General features: G+C 37.9%; 1 protein-coding gene and 1 long non-coding RNA gene across 5 annotated transcripts in view; both read right to left on the bottom strand.

Annotated features, from left to right (window-relative positions):
* Positions 1 to 2,242: 2,242 nt before the first annotated feature.
* Positions 2,243 to 9,928, bottom strand: LOC115422918 (uncharacterized). Its single transcript, XR_003935893.1, has 3 exons — positions 9,889 to 9,928; positions 9,847 to 9,856; positions 2,243 to 2,354 (listed from the first exon to the last, which is right to left on the bottom strand). It is a non-coding gene; the product is annotated as an uncharacterized LOC115422918 (long non-coding RNA).
* Positions 9,929 to 14,195: 4,267 nt separating this feature from the next.
* Positions 14,196 to 17,142, bottom strand: part of kcnq2a (potassium voltage-gated channel, KQT-like subfamily, member 2a) — a 48,244-nt gene continuing 45,297 nt past the window's right edge. For all 4 annotated transcript variants that reach the window (XM_030139481.1, XM_030139482.1, XM_030139483.1 and 1 more), the window contains one exon: positions 14,196 to 16,404. In XM_030139481.1, coding sequence (XP_029995341.1) covers positions 15,532 to 16,404 — 873 coding nt within the window. In that variant the 3' untranslated portion in view covers positions 14,196 to 15,531. The remainder of the gene's footprint in view (positions 16,405 to 17,142) is intronic.

The raw sequence follows: 17,142 nt of genomic DNA, 5'->3' as shown, positions 1-17,142 counted from the left end.
ATGAAATGTTTACATGGAGACCACCAGGCACCGACCTATACACAAACACAGCAGTCACCAAGGACACAAAGTGAGTTTAATATCCTAACAATAGATGCAGAAAGTAATTTACAGCAAATTAAGGCCTTTACATCTGATCCAAACTCATGCATGTATGTTCATTTGTTCCAATATTTCAAGTTCAATCAATTCAAAGGGCATTTGTTTCATTTGTTCTTATTAAAGTGTAAAAAAAAAAAAGGCTAGGCCATTGGATGAACGTCACTTTTATTGCATTCCTGTCATTGTGCTGAGTGGTGAAACATCTCAGTGCACGTGTCATGACCAAAATGCACATAGTCCATCTGTTTTGAGCCCTTATCTCGACAGGTTTCTCGTAAGAGTCAGATCGCTAATGGTTTCATTGATTGTTGGGTTTTATCATTCATCACTAAAGGGTCAATGTCCTACCTCTATCTAATGACACTGTTTAAACACAAATCTCTCATCTTTGAATCAGCTTCCTGCACAGTGGAGAGACACAACACAATGGGATTATTATGTGACTGTGCTCGTACAGAAAATTAAAAAGAAAAACAAGGAGACATTCATATTGCTGTAATTTATTTTGTGGTAATGTCACGGCAGCAATATTTTATGACAAATGAGAAAACAGAGAAAAACAGAATGTATTGTAATCATGATTTCTAAAGCAGCATCTCAGTAACTCAGATAGTGTCAAGTGAGTTCATCACAAAAATGTAAACATTCATTCTTAATTACTTAAAAAAAATGATTGAAAATTAGAAGTCATTATTCCTTCTTCCTTAATAAAACAGTCAAATATACAGTGTATGTCATATACTTTTACACTGATGACGCTTACATGCATTTATCAACTTTTTTTCTCCTGAATTCCAAAATAACCCTCAATATTCTGAATATGCTGTTTCCATGTCCAATGAAAATGATTATTCTACAGTGTTCCTGTTGATGTACAGGGTGGGGAAGCAAAATTTACAATATTTTGAGGCAGGAATTGAAAGACAGTGTATGACCAATTAGTTTATTGAAAGTCATGAGAATTTATTTGCCACAAGAAAATTTACATAATAGAAAATGTTTTTATTCTATGTGTCCTCCTTCTTTCTCAATAACTGCCTTCACACGCTTCCTGAAACTTGCGCAAGTGTTCCTCAAATATTCAGGTGACAACTTCTCCCATTCTTCTTTAACAGTATCTTCCAGACTTTCTTGTAATAGTTTTGCTCATAGTCATTCTCTTCTTTCCATTATAAACAGTCTTTATGGACACTCCAACTATTTTTGAAATCTTCTTTGGTGTGACGAGCGCATTCAGCAAATCACACACTCTTTGACGTTTGCTTTCCTGATTACTCATATGGGCAAAAGTTTCTGAAAAGGTATGGATAATAGTGTTAGGTATGATTATGACATCAATATATGTTTGGTTTCAAAACAATTGACGTAGTGCCTGCTGAGAAAAAACAACTAAATGTTCATTGTAAATTTTACTTCCCCACCCTGTATATCTCTGTATATACCCTGTTAAAAATTATGCTTTTTCAAGGTGTTTCGAAAATGGCAAATGTTCTACTATATAAACTCAGCCTTCCTCTTTTGCTCCATTAAATATCTTTTGACAAAATATGTCAGCTTCTTCCATATTTCTTCATATCTAAAAACCTCTTGGTCTCCTGTTTAACAGTAGGTGTGTTTCTCCCTCTGGCCACAAATGTGGACTGTAGTTTATAGCATCCATGACTTTGACTGTAAACATGTGTGTGTAAATGTGTGTTCAATCTGCAATAAAATGCAGAAATTACATGCAGAATGTGCTGTCTACAGATCCAATTAATCCTCATAGAACTGAAATAGTAAAAGCGTATCCACATCTGAATGGGAAAATGCCTCTTCCAGATTACCCAAACTGAAAATACTGTCAACTTCAGACTAATAAAGACTCGTACTTTAATATTAGTATGCATGTAAATTTTTCTGCTGTCTCCAGCTTCAAAAAGCACTGACATTATTATTTTTAATTAATTCTGACATTAGATTTAAGTGAGAGCCATGTGCAAAGACATGGAGATGGAGACCACGTGCAATAACTAGCTTTATGTCGTAAAGCTGTTGTTAAGATGACTATATTTTTAGATGTGGTTGACTCACTGTAGTTTCAAAATAACTACGCTTGTTTCCTGAAATATGTTAATATTCTACAGTCCTATCTGTCATTGATGCCAACTTATCCCTTTTGTTGCTAGATTTAGCAACTTTTCAGACAATCCAAACAACTTTTTTCAAAAAGCAACTACCAACAAATTTAGCAACTTTTAAAATTTGTGTGGAAACTTTAACAAACTTGTAAAGTGACTCAAACACTAAAACACACACGTTTTCCCTCTAAATGACACAAAATGATTTTCTATGCCACAGTGACAAAAACACAAGGTCTGTCTGTCTATCTGTAAAAGTCACTGTTTTCATCTTAGCCACTTTGTTGGTCGGCTATATTTAGTGATTTTTCAGACCTCTGGAGACTCTTGATCAAAAAAGCAAATAGCAGCGAATCTATCAACATTTTCTGGTGTTATTGGAGACTCTGATATGAAAACATGTATCATTCTTTGTCTAAAACAAAGCACTGATCTGAATAGAAATAAGAAGCAGACTAGAGTACTGTAATGGTTTATTCACTGGACTCCCAAAATCAAGTATTCAGAGGTTACAACGTATTCTCACTGGTACCAAGAAATATCAACACATCATACCTGTTCTTAAATCTCTACGCTGGTTACCCGTTCAAACAAGATCGATTTCAAAATCCTGCTCCTGATTTACAAAGCACTACATGGCCTTGCACCTCAGTAAATCACAGATATGCTCATCAATTACACCCCAGCAAGAACATTTTGGCCAACAGGCAACGGCAACTTACTCATCCCTAACACCAGATCCAAGAAAGGGGAGGCAGCTTTTAGTGTATATGCCCCACAAAAATGGAACACCCTGCCTGATACAGTCAGACATGCCACATCAGTAGCCATTTCTAAAAACAGATTAAAAATGTGTCTTTTTTTCGACAGTGTTCTGTTGAGTTGTGTGAGTGCATGTGTGCATATGTGGTTGTGTGGGTATGTGCACATCTGTGAGTTTAAATGTGTGCATATATGATTGCACTTGTACTCTTTTTTTTTATTGTTTTTTACTGTAGCTATGTTATATACCTGTTGTGAAGCACATTGAGTCTACCATGTGCATGAAATGTCTTTAATAAATAAAATTGAATTGAACTGAACTGAATAAAGACTGAAAATTAAAAATGTTGTCATTAAAAATTTCCATGTTTACTGTGACTTGTTGTAGTCTCCTAAGTGGATCGTAAGGTTAAAAAACAAACTAAACTGAAGAAAATGAAGCTTAAAAACTAAACAAATAAATATAAATATAAGTATAGATCATTTGTAGTTCTAATCATATTTAGGGTGTTTTTATACTCACTTTCTGTCTCTCCCGTGATGCTATTCCTCTCTCCTACATCGTTCATTATAATTATATGCACATTATGCAAATTATGTGATGACATCATTTAGCAACTTCTAGCAACTTTTGGGACAGACAATAGATACTTTCCTTACTGAGGAGATGGAAACACTGCTATCGATCTCACAACTACAGTAAACAAAACATGTGGTGAAGATGCTACTTAGTCTTTTACTCCTGCATAAAAAAATAATCTGTCCGATACAAAAGCCTTTCCATTATAAGAGAATATGAACACAGTAGTTATGAATTTGGCTGCAGAGTCAGATTCTTATTGTTTAATCAGCTGATGATGTTTGTCATAAGCTGTATTCCACCTGACTATGAACCCAGAGCCTTAAATTAACATGAAGCCAAACAGCCAAGAGGTGTTTGGCCTCACATTCTGTTAAATCAAAGTCCTTATTTAATACCCTGAGGCTGATCAGACTAAACATTGGTGTTAGAGGCTGAACAGGACTGAACTTTGTTACCTGTGATGTCTGACAGAGGTTAATTATTGACTTTATGTTCATTCTGGAGTCATGAAAGTATCTGTATCTCATTAAGGCCGCCAGGCAACCCAGTTAAAATGATTAAATAACGCAATGTTAGCCACATAGCATAATTACCTAAGTCATGCACTATTTGGACAAAAGTATTGGGACACGTTGAATTCAGGTGTTTCTTTTCTATCAGGGGTCTGGGCTACAAAACAATAATGGCAAATGTCATAATATAGATTTATATTGGGATAAATATCATATTGATTATTAATATTGATGTTTATATGTCAAATCAGCATGAATAGGACATCTTACAGCTGTAGCCATGATGTGTCACAATATTTTTGTCCATATAATTTATAAACATCAATATTTCCTTAAAGTTTAATGGAAGATTTTTAAGTTAAATGTGAAGAAAGTAGATAGTTGTAGTAGAAAATTTTTTATTTATAGTCAGAGCATAAAAAATAGTTTAGAAATTTAAAGGTAGAACATTCAAAATCATAGTCATAGATAAAAACAAACAAACAAACAAAAATCAATGTAGAGAGAGAAGTGGAGTAAAATCCATCTCTGAGGCATTTTGGAAACAAAGATAACAATTTAAACCAAACTAACCAATGCAATGCAATGATATTTATCCCAATATATGTATTATGACATTTGGCATTATTGTTTTGTAGGCCAAACCCCTGTAAGAAAAGAAACACCTGAATTCAACGTGTCCCAATACTTTTGTCCACACAGTGTATGACTTAGGCAATTCTGCTATGAGGCTAATGATAAGTTAAAAATAAAAATAAAAACAGTCCTGATTGGCTGCAGGACACCGAGATGAACCTTCAGTCCTCCAATGACTGCACAGCCTCATGCCACCTGTGTTGTATTAATGCAATGGGGCTCTTTGAGATGCTGTTGAATGGTGTCCATTAAACTAATAGGTGAGTCTAATATTTCATCTGGCCTAAATAAAGGTCAGAAACCCTACTCTGCATAACAATCATCAGTGTTTGATAACACTGCAATGTAACTTCACCACCTGCAAAAATAGCAAAGCTCAAAAACTGATGAAAAAGGAACTGTTGGGTAAAATTGAACATCTCCTGGATCCCCTACAATTTGCATATCGCACTCATGGGGGGGGTGTGCAGGATGCCACTGTCAACCTCCTCAACAATAAGCATTTAGAGTAGGGAAAAAACCATGTTAGACTAATATTTGTGGACTTCTCGTCTGCATTCTAGCCCTATCTAAAATAAATAAGCTCACAGAACATTTCAAACTGGACTGCAACATAGTGGGTTGGATTTTGGACTTCCTTACTGACAGGACTCAAAAAGTGAGAGTGAATGAACACATATCCACATCATGAACATCAAGTGGATCTCCACAAGGCTATGTACTTTGATCACTCCTTTACATCATGTACACAAACGACTGTCAAGGTATTTTACTAACCATCATAAGGTCAAATTTGCCAATGAAATTTTTATCTTCTTTCTTTTTAATTTTTTATCTTGTTTTGTCTGTTTTGTTTTCATCTTCTTTGTTCTTTTTAGATTTTACGTTATTTTGTCTGTTTTTTCATCTCATTTTATTGCAGATGAAAACAACAAAATACACAAAACAAGATGAAAACAACAAAACAGACAAAATAAGATTAAAACAATAAGAAAGAAAAACACAAGATGAAATCAACACAATAGACAAAACAAGAAGAAACAGCAAAACAGACAAAACAAAAAATTGTTCTTAAGGCTTTATATATTGATGCTGACCCATGCATAGACATCTATAGTAGTAAGTCCTACAACTATAGTAATAAGTCCTACTGCTGTTGCACACTTGCACTTTCCTTTCTGATCACTGAGAAGCATTCAGAGTCATATAGACAGAGCTCCAAATGTGTTTCTGTGCTGGTTGTTTGTCCTCTCTTCAGTGCTTTGGTTTGTCAATTCCCCAGGTGCTGCAGAGAGTAAAAAAGCCTTAGCTGCTGTGTCGCCATCATCTGACTTTTATTAATGAGCCAATCAATTCCTATTTGTATCACCCTTTCAACTAAAATCAGGGCCTCACAACACTTAACAAATTGGCTGACCCAGGGTTGAGTGTGTACCGCCGCGAAGCTCCTGTAGTGTTTCCCTGACAATCGTCAAAGGATGTTAAATAGGTTGTTAAATAAATTGTGTCAGACAATAGCAATAAATACATCCAGCTTTTTGCTGACACAACACTATGCAGAAACAGAAAGGGATGTGCTATGGATTGATAGACTCTGGACTATGTTCCTTAATTACAATTACTGTTTCAATGTTTCATTACCTCAAGGACATCAAGGAGCTTGTGTTTTTACTGTTTGGGTGTTTGTTCATCTGTTCAACTAACACCCACAGCTATGGACAAATCCCTCTGATTTTTCTTTTGTGTGAGCTCCTGAAGACATTCAGCTACAGATAATTCTATTTTGGCCATTCCAGGTCAAAGGTCAGGTCAGGAAGATTTTTTTTTTAAATCCGGAATTGTGAAAGTTCCCCATTTGTAAACAAGGGAGAAATGTTTTTAAAAATTCTTGCTCCGTTAAAAGTCATCTGATTACCTCCGCCAAGGAGGTTATGTTTTTGCCAGGGTTTGTTTGTTTGTTTGTCTGTTTGTTTGTTTGTTTGTTTGTTTGTTTGTCTGTCCGTTAGTGTGCAACATAACTCAAAAAGTTATGGACAGATTTGGATGAAATTTTCAGGGTTTGTTGGAAATGGGATAAGGAAGAGATGATTAAATTTTGGTGGTGATCGGGGGTGGGGGGGCCCACGGGAGGGGGCCACTGATCAGCCTTGGCGGAGGTCTGTGCTCTCCGAGTGCTTCTAGTTTGATTATAATTCATCATGTACCTAGTGAGAAATGAAGTCCAGTTGAACAGTAGTCAATGGTAGGACCAACCATTTCTCATCCTTTTTTAATCATGTGATCAAGTACACATATGGTGTTTGTCAAAATGTAATTTTGCACAAAAGATAAATATTTGTCTTAGATTGTTAAAATACTTAATTAGCAAGTCATGTAGGGGCCATTATATATAGTTTCATCTGCACCTGTCTCTGCACCTCTCAACATGATCATACCTGCAGTGGTTTTCACATCTTTTAATAGTTTTTCACTCACAGTCTCAAGAAAAGATAGAGCATGTGAGGTGATGGTCAAAGGACACAGGGTGTTGTATTAGTGCAGACTGCACTATATACTTAAAATTAAATTGAAAATGTGTTCTGTCCTCATCCACAGGCAATCACCATGCATCTTCACAGATGGCACAACTGGAATTGTGTGGTGGTGGAGTGGAAAAGAAATGAACAGTAGTGCTAAAGGAAGGAAGGAAAGACAGAAAGAAGGAAAGAAGGAAAGAAGGAAGGATCTCTGGGCAAAAGAAATGTCAGTAAAAAGTACGTTGATGTGGACTTGTTGCACCTCTTCTGCTCTACCTTTAGCCAGACCTTCACGTGCCTGGTTTTTTTAGTTTTAATTTTTTTTATTATTTATTTTTTTAATTTGACAACATACATTTTGATCAGTTATTTGAACTTACTTAACTTATTTTTTTGTGATATTTAATTCTGCTTCTCTTGTGAACCACAGTAGGGCTGCAACAGGGCTGAAACAACTAGTTGACTAATTGACAAATAGTCAATGGCAAAATTAGTTGATGACTAATTTGTAGTCGACAGGTTGTTTGCATGCATTTTGTTGAATGAATTTTTTTTATTTTATTGCTGATTGAAAATCTTTAGTATTTAGTTGTTTGTTTAACAAACTTTGTGAGAGTGTATAATCAATGTACATGGTTGTGTTTTTGTTGCCTCAGAATAAGCTGTTTATAGCTACACATGGACGTGGTCTGCTTTCATGGAGTCCACCACGATGTTCCTACAGTTGTATTGTATAGTGGCATTCAGTGATAAGGTACTTTGCTGTCTCCTCAGTGTTTGTCTGTGGACCAGAGGGGATATCCGTGGGGGGTCCGAGTGGGAGAGGAATGGGAGATGAGCAGTATAATCTGCAAGTTTGAAACTAGTCATACTAATCATACTCAAACTACGATACACATACTAAGCTCCCATATTGTGAAAAAACATGTTGCTCTTGTAGTTTTAGTTTAGGTTTTTTTTTTCATCTTTTTTTTTTTTTTTTAACTACAATAACCCTGAAGTTTTGGGAGAAAGCTCAAAGCTTTAGCGTACTTCCAACTTTTACAAAATAACACCAGGTTTATAACCTCTGTATGTGTTTTGAAACAATCTAAAGCCTCAGGTTTTGGATTCATCTGCTTATTGTCCCCATGGTCAAAACAAAACACAGTCAAGTTCCTTTTCTGTGCTCACCTTATTGGAAAAAAAAAAAACTTGTGGAAACTTGTGTGAGCTTGAGTCTGATGAAACTGCACTGAACAGTAAACAAACAATGGTTTATTATCAATCTGTTCACACTGTGATATTCAGTCCAGGCTTAGTTTTACCTTCAACTGTATCTGATTCTTCTTAAATCCTTTAGATTCCTTCAGTGTTGGTGTATTTTCCTGAATTCATTTCATTTAAGGTACTTAGAAGTGTTTAAAAAATATGGTAGACCTCAAACTTTGGAACAAGGACTTGGTCATCTTCTTGTTAAACATTAACATTCATTGAGCAAAATCTGTGTGGACTTTATTTAGTAAAATTTTATCCTTGCTCATGAAAGTCATTCCATGCCTTGTAAAACCACATCTGTTGCCAATGTCAGTGATGAACTTGAGACTTAATGGTAACAAATCCCTGTAACCAGCATCTGCCTTTGATCTGACTAAAATAAAGCTCTTGACTGCCATCTAGAGCTATGAGATCAGTATTGCATCATGCTGTTTTTATCACCCACACTTCTCACTCAGACTCAGACTCAGTGTTATTGACATTCGATCAGTGGTACATGATAGAATGAAATATACTTACCTGGGTCTCGGTTTAGAAAGAAAGATAAAGAATAAAATATAAGAAAGATAAAGAATAAAATATACAATAAAATATAGAAACGGTAATTAGGGTCGAATAAAACTACCATAAAATATGCAAAAATTCATATTTGAGTGAAGTTTGTGTTGGTCTATTTAGTGCTTTGCTTGGAACTGGATGGATGGATGGATGACAGACAGACAGACAGACAGACAGACAGACAGACAGACAGACAGACAGACAGACAGACAGACAGACAGACAGATAGATAGATAGATAGATAGATAGATAGATAGATAGATAGATAGATAGATAGATAGATAGATAGATAGATAGATAGATAGATAGATAGATAGATAGATAGATAGATAGATAGATAGATAGATAGATAGATAGATAGATAGATAGATAGATAGATAGCACCTATCTGCACCAGTCCATCCAGCACTCCCCTGTATTCTGATTCCTGTCCAACTCTAATGCACCCCACCGAAGCAAAGTCATCAGATGCAGGTGGTATGACTCTGTGTTGTACTAGAAGTTGAAAAGGGTAACTGCAGGAATCAAAAAACATGATCCTCACAGTGCTGCCACAACCATCCGGGTGAGAATGTGGTGGGGGTTTGGGTCAGCAGACAGAAGAGATGGTGAGGTTGAAGTGGGTTCGTTGTTCAAGATGGCGTGAAGAAAAGGATCCATCAGGAAGTCCTATGTTGAATCTACTGAAAAACAAATTCTGCTCACTGATTCTGACAGCCCTTCCTATTGAAGCCTGGTACTATTGATGCCAACTTATTCCTTCTGTTGCTAGACTTAACAACTATTCAGATTATCCTTGCAACTTTTTAGCAACTTTAAATATTTACTTGGAAAGTTTAAGCAACTTTTGTAAAGTGACTCAAACACTAAAACACACATTTTCCCTCTAAATGACACAAAATGATTTTCATTGTCTCTGTCGGAAAAAGACGGTCTGTCTGTCCAGCTGTAAAAGTAAGTGTTTCTAACTTAGCCACTTTGTTGATACATTTAGGGATTTTTCAGACCCTTCTAGATAATTAAAAAAAATAACTAGAGACAAATCTATCCAGTTTTCTCTGTTGTCTGTTCCTGGTCCATTTAAATAGTTAATTTATACTGAAAATTTAAAATGTTGTGGTTAAAAATGTTCATGTTTTACCTTGACTTGTTGTAGTTTCTTAAGTGGACCGTAAGGTTAAAAACCAAGCCAAACTGAAGACAGGAAGACCTCAAGCAGTACGGGTCAGCAGCAACACATCCAGCACAGTGGTGATTTCTCATAGACTGCAAGGGAAGCCCGGCTTCCCTAAAATTACGAAAATTAAATGGTTAAATATGTTTGGTTGTGTTGACATTTTATTGACTACAAATGTGTTAGAACACGTTCATCTCACAGATGAGTTCGTTCAGAATCAGCTTTATCACAAATCAACAAACGCAATGTTGTTCACTTCTCATACATTCCTGTTGCGCTGTTTTCTCATTCGATCTCTGCTCAGTGCATTTGTCCATAGACGCCGGGCGTCTCTGGGCTTCAATGGGACTGAGTGGAACAGTTTTTTTCATTGCCTCAAAACTGGACGATAATTGGATAAATGCCACGATGTTGTCCTGCCCCGGACGCCGGGCGTCTCTGGGGGTGAATGGAGCTGTGGGCGGAGCTCGGCTGGGCTGGGCGCCAGAATCCCACGTGCTGACTGGATGATCAGTCGAAAGGCTGAATCCCGTTTGATTGACAGCTATTTTGAGATCTACTCCTTCACTGACACAGTTCAGTTTAATACCGTCACACATTCTGCTGTGAAATCAGAGAAACCACTACGAAATTACTCGTTCATTTCTTGCACTGTAAATAAAACACACTCATTGGACTTCCTTGTTTCAATTTACCATAATTTCAGTGTTTTCTTGTTTCAGTTACGAAATTTAATCATTTCTTGTTCGAGTTTAATATCGTTTTGTAGATAGTTAAATCAGTCAAACTGTCGGCTAGGTCGGAGTGAAAGGAGCATCTCTTGTTTAAAAAGGCTGAAGTCTTACACCCACAACACAATGGGCCAAGGCAATCTAAGCAGCCCAGCTCTGCTGGACATTGAGAGGACACTGGTCCAGTCCCTGGAAAAGACGCCTACTTGGTACGATAAGGTCACTGAGCATTTTCTTAAATAGGAACGGAGGGCCGAATTTATGTTTAAATAACCTGACAATTTTGTTTTTGTTTTATTTTTTTTTTTATGTAAGCCGACAATGAGCTTCCCCGTCTGAAGGACGAGCAGCCGCCACTGATCCAGCACCATCATGGTGAGCACAGGGACCCCCCAAGTGTGTTAAGCCCCCTCCTCTTCACTCTGCTGACCCCACGACTGCACACCGAGACACAGTTCCAACCTCTTCATCAAGTTTGTGGATGACACGACCGTGGTGGGTTTCATCAGCAACGGTGATGAGATGAACTACAGGAGTGAGGTGAGCCACCTGGCCACATGGTACAGAGACAACAATCTCTCTTTGAATGTCGACAAGATGAAAGAGATTCAGATTTGTGAAACTCAGGAGAGCATACACCCAGCATGCTGCTCAGACCATCAACAGTGCTGCTGGAGAGGGTGAGCAACACCAAGTTCCTAGGTGTGCACGTCAATGAGGACGTCTCCTGGACTAACAACACTGCAGCGCTGGCCAAGAAGGCTAAGCAACACCTGTACCTCCTCCACAACCTGAGAAGAGACGCGCCCCCCCTCATCAGGACATCCACACTAAACTGAAAAACTTAATTTTTTTCTATGTTCACTTTGCACCGTGGGTCCTTAGAGTCTTGTAATTTCTGTTTTTTGTATACGATGCACATGTGACAAAAACTGACAATAAAGCTGACTTTGACTTGACTTTGAAGAAAATGAAGCTAAAAATCAAACATATAACTAACTAAAGTAACTCCTCCAGAGTGTTTCTTTTGGGTCACTCTAGCCTGGACAAAGGAGGAGGGTTGGAGTTGGGACATTAAAAAAACAAGAACTGACAGAGAACAGTTCATTTGTAGTTCTAAACATATTTAGGGTGTTTTCATACTCACCCACAATGTTACTCCTTTCTTGTGCGATGCAATTACCTGCACATTTCCAATTATGCAAATTGGGTGATGATGTCATTTAACAACTTCTAGTGACTGTAGGACAGACAATAGATACTTTCCTTACTGAGGATTTGGAAACACTACTATTGATCTCACAACTACTGCATAGTGCAAACCAAAAATGTGGTGAAGATGCCATTTAGTCTTTTTGTCTTTTACACTTGCATAAAAAAATAATGTTGGCTGATACAATAACTTTTCCATTATAAGATAATATGAACACAGGGGTTATGAATCTGCAGAGTCAGATTCTTAATGTTCAATCAGCTGATCATGTTTGTCATAAACTGTTTTGTTTGAGTGAAGAACCCGGCGCCTTACATTAACATGAAACCAAACAGCCAAGAGGTGCTTGGCTTCATAAGCCTTTCCATTATATCTTGTGTTCATGAAATGATGAAATGAGATGAAATGCTAAACAAGAGTGGGGGGGTGTAAGAGAGTATGAACAGCAACTTCCAGAAACTTTTGGGACAGACAACAGCTACTTTCCTTAAACTTAGACAAACTTTATTGTCATTCAGGTATGCCCAAAGTGTATGCAGAATGAAATTTCGTTGCATTTAGGCTCAGGACAAGAATCTAATGTAAGGTGCTAAGTTATATAGACACGTAATGATAAAATACTACTACACAGTTATTAAAAATGTATGCACGTAATGTATGTACAACTTCCAGAAACTTTTAGGACAGCCAATATGTACTTACCTCACTGAGGGGTGGCCAGCACTGCCTGGGATCTGCTCCATGCCAATCCACACATCCCTGATGAAAGGAAGTTTTTCCTCTCCACTGTCACCAGTCACAAGTGTTTGCTCCTGGAGGATTCTGATGGGTTTCTGTAAATCGGTTTAGAGTCTGGCTTTGACTAACTCAGTATGTAAAGTGTCATGAGATAACTTTTGTTATGATTTGGCGCGATAAATAAAATTTGATTGATTGATTGACTGATGTTGTTCTACTCAAATTTGTCTTACAGCATCTTCCCGCATGATTTTTTTCTCAGTTTCACCTTCAGGTCCTGCTCTATCCTCCTCTTTTCTTCCTTGTTACCAGCCCTGAAGGCTTTTGATCCTGTTAAACCACTCCTTCAGGTCACTGGTGATTCAAGGCTTGGTGTTTGGTTAGAACCATACTGGTCTGGAAGGGATACTGGTATCCACACAGATATTTATGTTAGCCACGATGCAGTCTGTGATGCTGTGATGCCCATTAATGAGATTTTTGAGTAAATAGAAGTGTTTGACATCTGTTGTGTTGGGCTTTTGTTGAGATGTGACTCACAGGTGCAACAGGCATCACTTCTTAAAGATCCAGAGCTCCTGTTTAATGAATAATTTTTTTTTTTTTTTTTGTGACAGATGACTTGACTTAGGTAATGATAGATAATTTACTCCAACAAGACTGTAAAATGACTTTATGGCAAAAATGTTTGATAAAGTTTACCAATTTACTGTGTCAGTAAGCTAGCACTTAGCATTAGCTTACTGATCGCCCCTCACAATCCTGCAGCCCCACCCCTTTTCTCCAAATATGGTCACTTCTGGATCCAAAGAGCTACAAACTACTGACTTCAAAACAGCAGTCCAAACCATGGTACTTTTGTGCATTTCTTATACACACACATCATATGCTTAATATATTAAAAAAAAGAAGACCAAAGCATTCCTTTTTGGTGATGTACAAAGTTTTATTATTGAAGAAGAGGAAGGTGCAATTACATGATGGTGTTCAACAATTAGTTTTTTAGTCATGTAAAACCAAACAGGCCCTTTTACTGGGTTGTAGAAAACATGCCAGTAAGGTTTTGTTTCGTCTTTTTTGAAAAATATGAATCATGTGTATCTAATAAATAATTTGTCTCTATAAATGTAAATATCTTGGTCATAATGATAGAATCATGTAGGACATGGTTTGCTATGATTCAGATTAGTTTAAAGTGTTCATGCTTCTGATGTCTTTACTGTATGGAATCCATGCATTGAGCTCTCAGACCACAGAACCACCTATATACTTGAAAACATTGCACTACTTTCATGAAATGTTTGAAAACTGAAGTAGTTTTTAAGATACTGAAATAAAAAGCAATGATTGTGGTGGTGAAACAAAAGTGTGTGTTAGCGTTTGCAAAGGATGATGGTTGTTGATTGCCTTGTTTGCTCTTTATTGCATTACCTCATTTAGTGCAGGACTGACATAGCAGCAGGGACTCTAAACAACTGGCATATGCACCGCAGGCTTTACAAAACCATCAAGTCTGAGCAACATATGCAAAAAAACCAAAGATCCAATATGCTTTACTCCATCCTAATACAAGACAGAGAACATTACAAAATCTGTGAGCTAATGTCCTTTTAAGCTCATTATGTAATACATGGCATTACATCTGCATTTGCATTCAACGTGTACAGAATTTAACAACATATTTACCCAGAAAAGAAGAGCCATTAAAATTAGCAAGCCATTTACATGATCGGTGTTCAAGCAAAGCCCCTTACAGAAATGAACACATTACAGCTTGAACCAGTCATGCTTGCACATTTCCGTTCTATTTGTCTGGATAGAAGAAAAACACTTGTGGAGTTTTTCTGCTGAATTTTTGCCTGTAGATGTTGGTGTTTTAGCCTGCTGAACATGGTATTTAAATCAATCTTTTAACATGCCATGCGGGACGTTCACTGGTGAGGTATCTGCTATATTTCAAAGGGACTTCTTCTGTAGTAACATCAGGCTGAATTAATGACGCTGGAAAGCAAGCTTTTTTTTTTTTTTACTCTACAAGAATCTAATTGATTATCATAGCTATGGTTTTGGCATCATTACACCTCAGGTCATTCAAAGGTATAGATGTTATTGAGATACGGGAAAACGGGCTCATGGGAAAACTGGAACAATCTTGCATTGCTTACTCCCACTATGTTTTTGGGTGTTTTATGGTGGTCATTGTTTAAAAGAAAAGTGGTGACATACACACACTGCAGAAATAGAGAAAGCACTTATTTTACTGTTAAGTGCTGTATACAGATACACACACTCATTTAGATTTTGAGAATCAAGTCAATTTCTTCAGCAATATTAAATAAAACCAAACATATCCCAATCTGAACTCAGTTTCCTTTCTATCTACTTATGTTAATCTACATCATGAGTACAATGCACTGTAGGTAAGCATTGCTTGTAAAGGGTTACACCAGAAATGGAAAAGTTGATAAAGGGTGAGGACAAGTCTTCACTGTCTTCTGTAATAAACCACTAATCCTAGTCATCCTATTGGGGTTGCACAAGGTCTCGTGACAGGACTCTTGTTGGCACCTGAAGCCCTGATCCCTTTTCACCAGGATCTGCTTAGCCAGTCAGAGTGGTCTTGTCTGGACTATTTGAGTCCGGGCCAGCCCCTCTCCCCACATGAGACCTCTCCAGTGAAGGACAGAGGTGAGGGAGCGTACAAGTCAGAGTCTGTGTCTGATTCGCCCTCTGCTATGAACGGTCTGACCCTGACGCAGAGCGAAGGTCCAGCTGCAGCTTCAGTCCCAGCTCCAGCTCCTCCTCCTCCTCCCCCTCCTCCTGAGCCAGTAAAGAAAGATGGCCCAAAGAAGTCCTCCTTGGCCTGGGAGATGCTGAAGCCGCTGAAGGAGCGCTCCAGCTCCTCGTGGTCAACAGATGGAATGGAGAGGGATGTGTCGCTCTCCACGGCGGTGGCGTCCTGCTGACACTGCTGCCTCCTGTGGCGCCTCCTGCTCTGGGAGCCGCTGTCTCGACCACTGCCACCTGGACCGGATGAGGAACGGTCATGAACTGGAGCGGGTGGAGGGGGGAGACGGAACAGGGTGGGGGAGTGGTCTCCGCTGCCTCCCACCGGTGAAGGGGTGTTAGCCACACTGCTGTTCCAGGCAGGTTGGCTGAGTGGATGCTGCAGCTGGTGCTGCCAGGAGGTCGAGGGCCGGCTGTGGCTGCCGGATGGAGTACCCACTGACCTCGGCACCGACCGACCCAGTAAAGGATCCTTCTTTTCCAAGGAGGCATCTGAGCACAGGACTTCTCCTGCTGAACATGTCTTCACCTCCTTTTCCTCCTTCACCCCCTCCTTTCCCTCCTTCTCCTCCTTGCTTTCCTCTGGGCTGTGGTAAGGTGGGGCTGGATACGGCTCTTTGGAGTTGAAAAAGGCCTCTGTTTCAGAGCGAGGGATGCCCATACGCTGCACATACACATTAACCAGGAAATCTAGTTTCCTGTCCATACAGAGGACCTACAAGGACAAAGAAAAGACACAGAACTTACACATACTACAAACACTAAACAAAAATAAAAGTAAAAGAAATAAATAAAAGAATGTACATTTTAGATTTTCAAATGAACACATTTTTAGAAGTACTCTTTTATTTTCATTAGAGCTGAAACTGAACTCCAGCTGACACTCGAAATGATTAAAAAAAATCATTTGTTTACCTGAATTGAAGCTTTGTTTTCTTAATTTCGCTTTCCGCTGTTGTGTTTCACATGGACGCTTATTGTGATACACATGACGCCAGGATCAACACAAAGTTGTATGTTAGTTCCATCTTAAATTGTTTGTAAGTTGGATACAAATGTGTTGAAGACTACAGTGCATATATTGTTTGTAGATGTCATTTGAGTTGTTTGTTGTTGTTATTTCTGTATAGATTATTTTTTCATATCCTTATACTTCTATAATTTTTTTAAATTGTTGTTTCAGCTGGTTCTGGAATAAAGGAAAAGTTGTTCGTCATTTTCGCATGTGTCTTTTTCACATTTTTACATTTTCACATTTTCACATTTTTTTCACCTATTCAAATAATCATTTAATCAAACTGAATTGAAGACAATAATCGTTAGATTAATTGATTACAAAAATAATCAATAGTTGCAGCTCTGACTTTGATATTGATATATTTAATCAATAGTCCTGCACCTCTTTGTGTCTATGTCAGAATAATGAGCAGCTCATCGTACACAGATCAGCCAT

The sequence above is a fragment of the Sphaeramia orbicularis genome, chromosome 7 (assembly GCF_902148855.1).
Source record: "Sphaeramia orbicularis chromosome 7, fSphaOr1.1, whole genome shotgun sequence".
In the NCBI taxonomy this organism is placed as follows: Eukaryota; Metazoa; Chordata; class Actinopteri; order Kurtiformes; family Apogonidae; genus Sphaeramia; species Sphaeramia orbicularis.
This window is presented reverse-complemented; position numbering and strand designations above follow the sequence as displayed.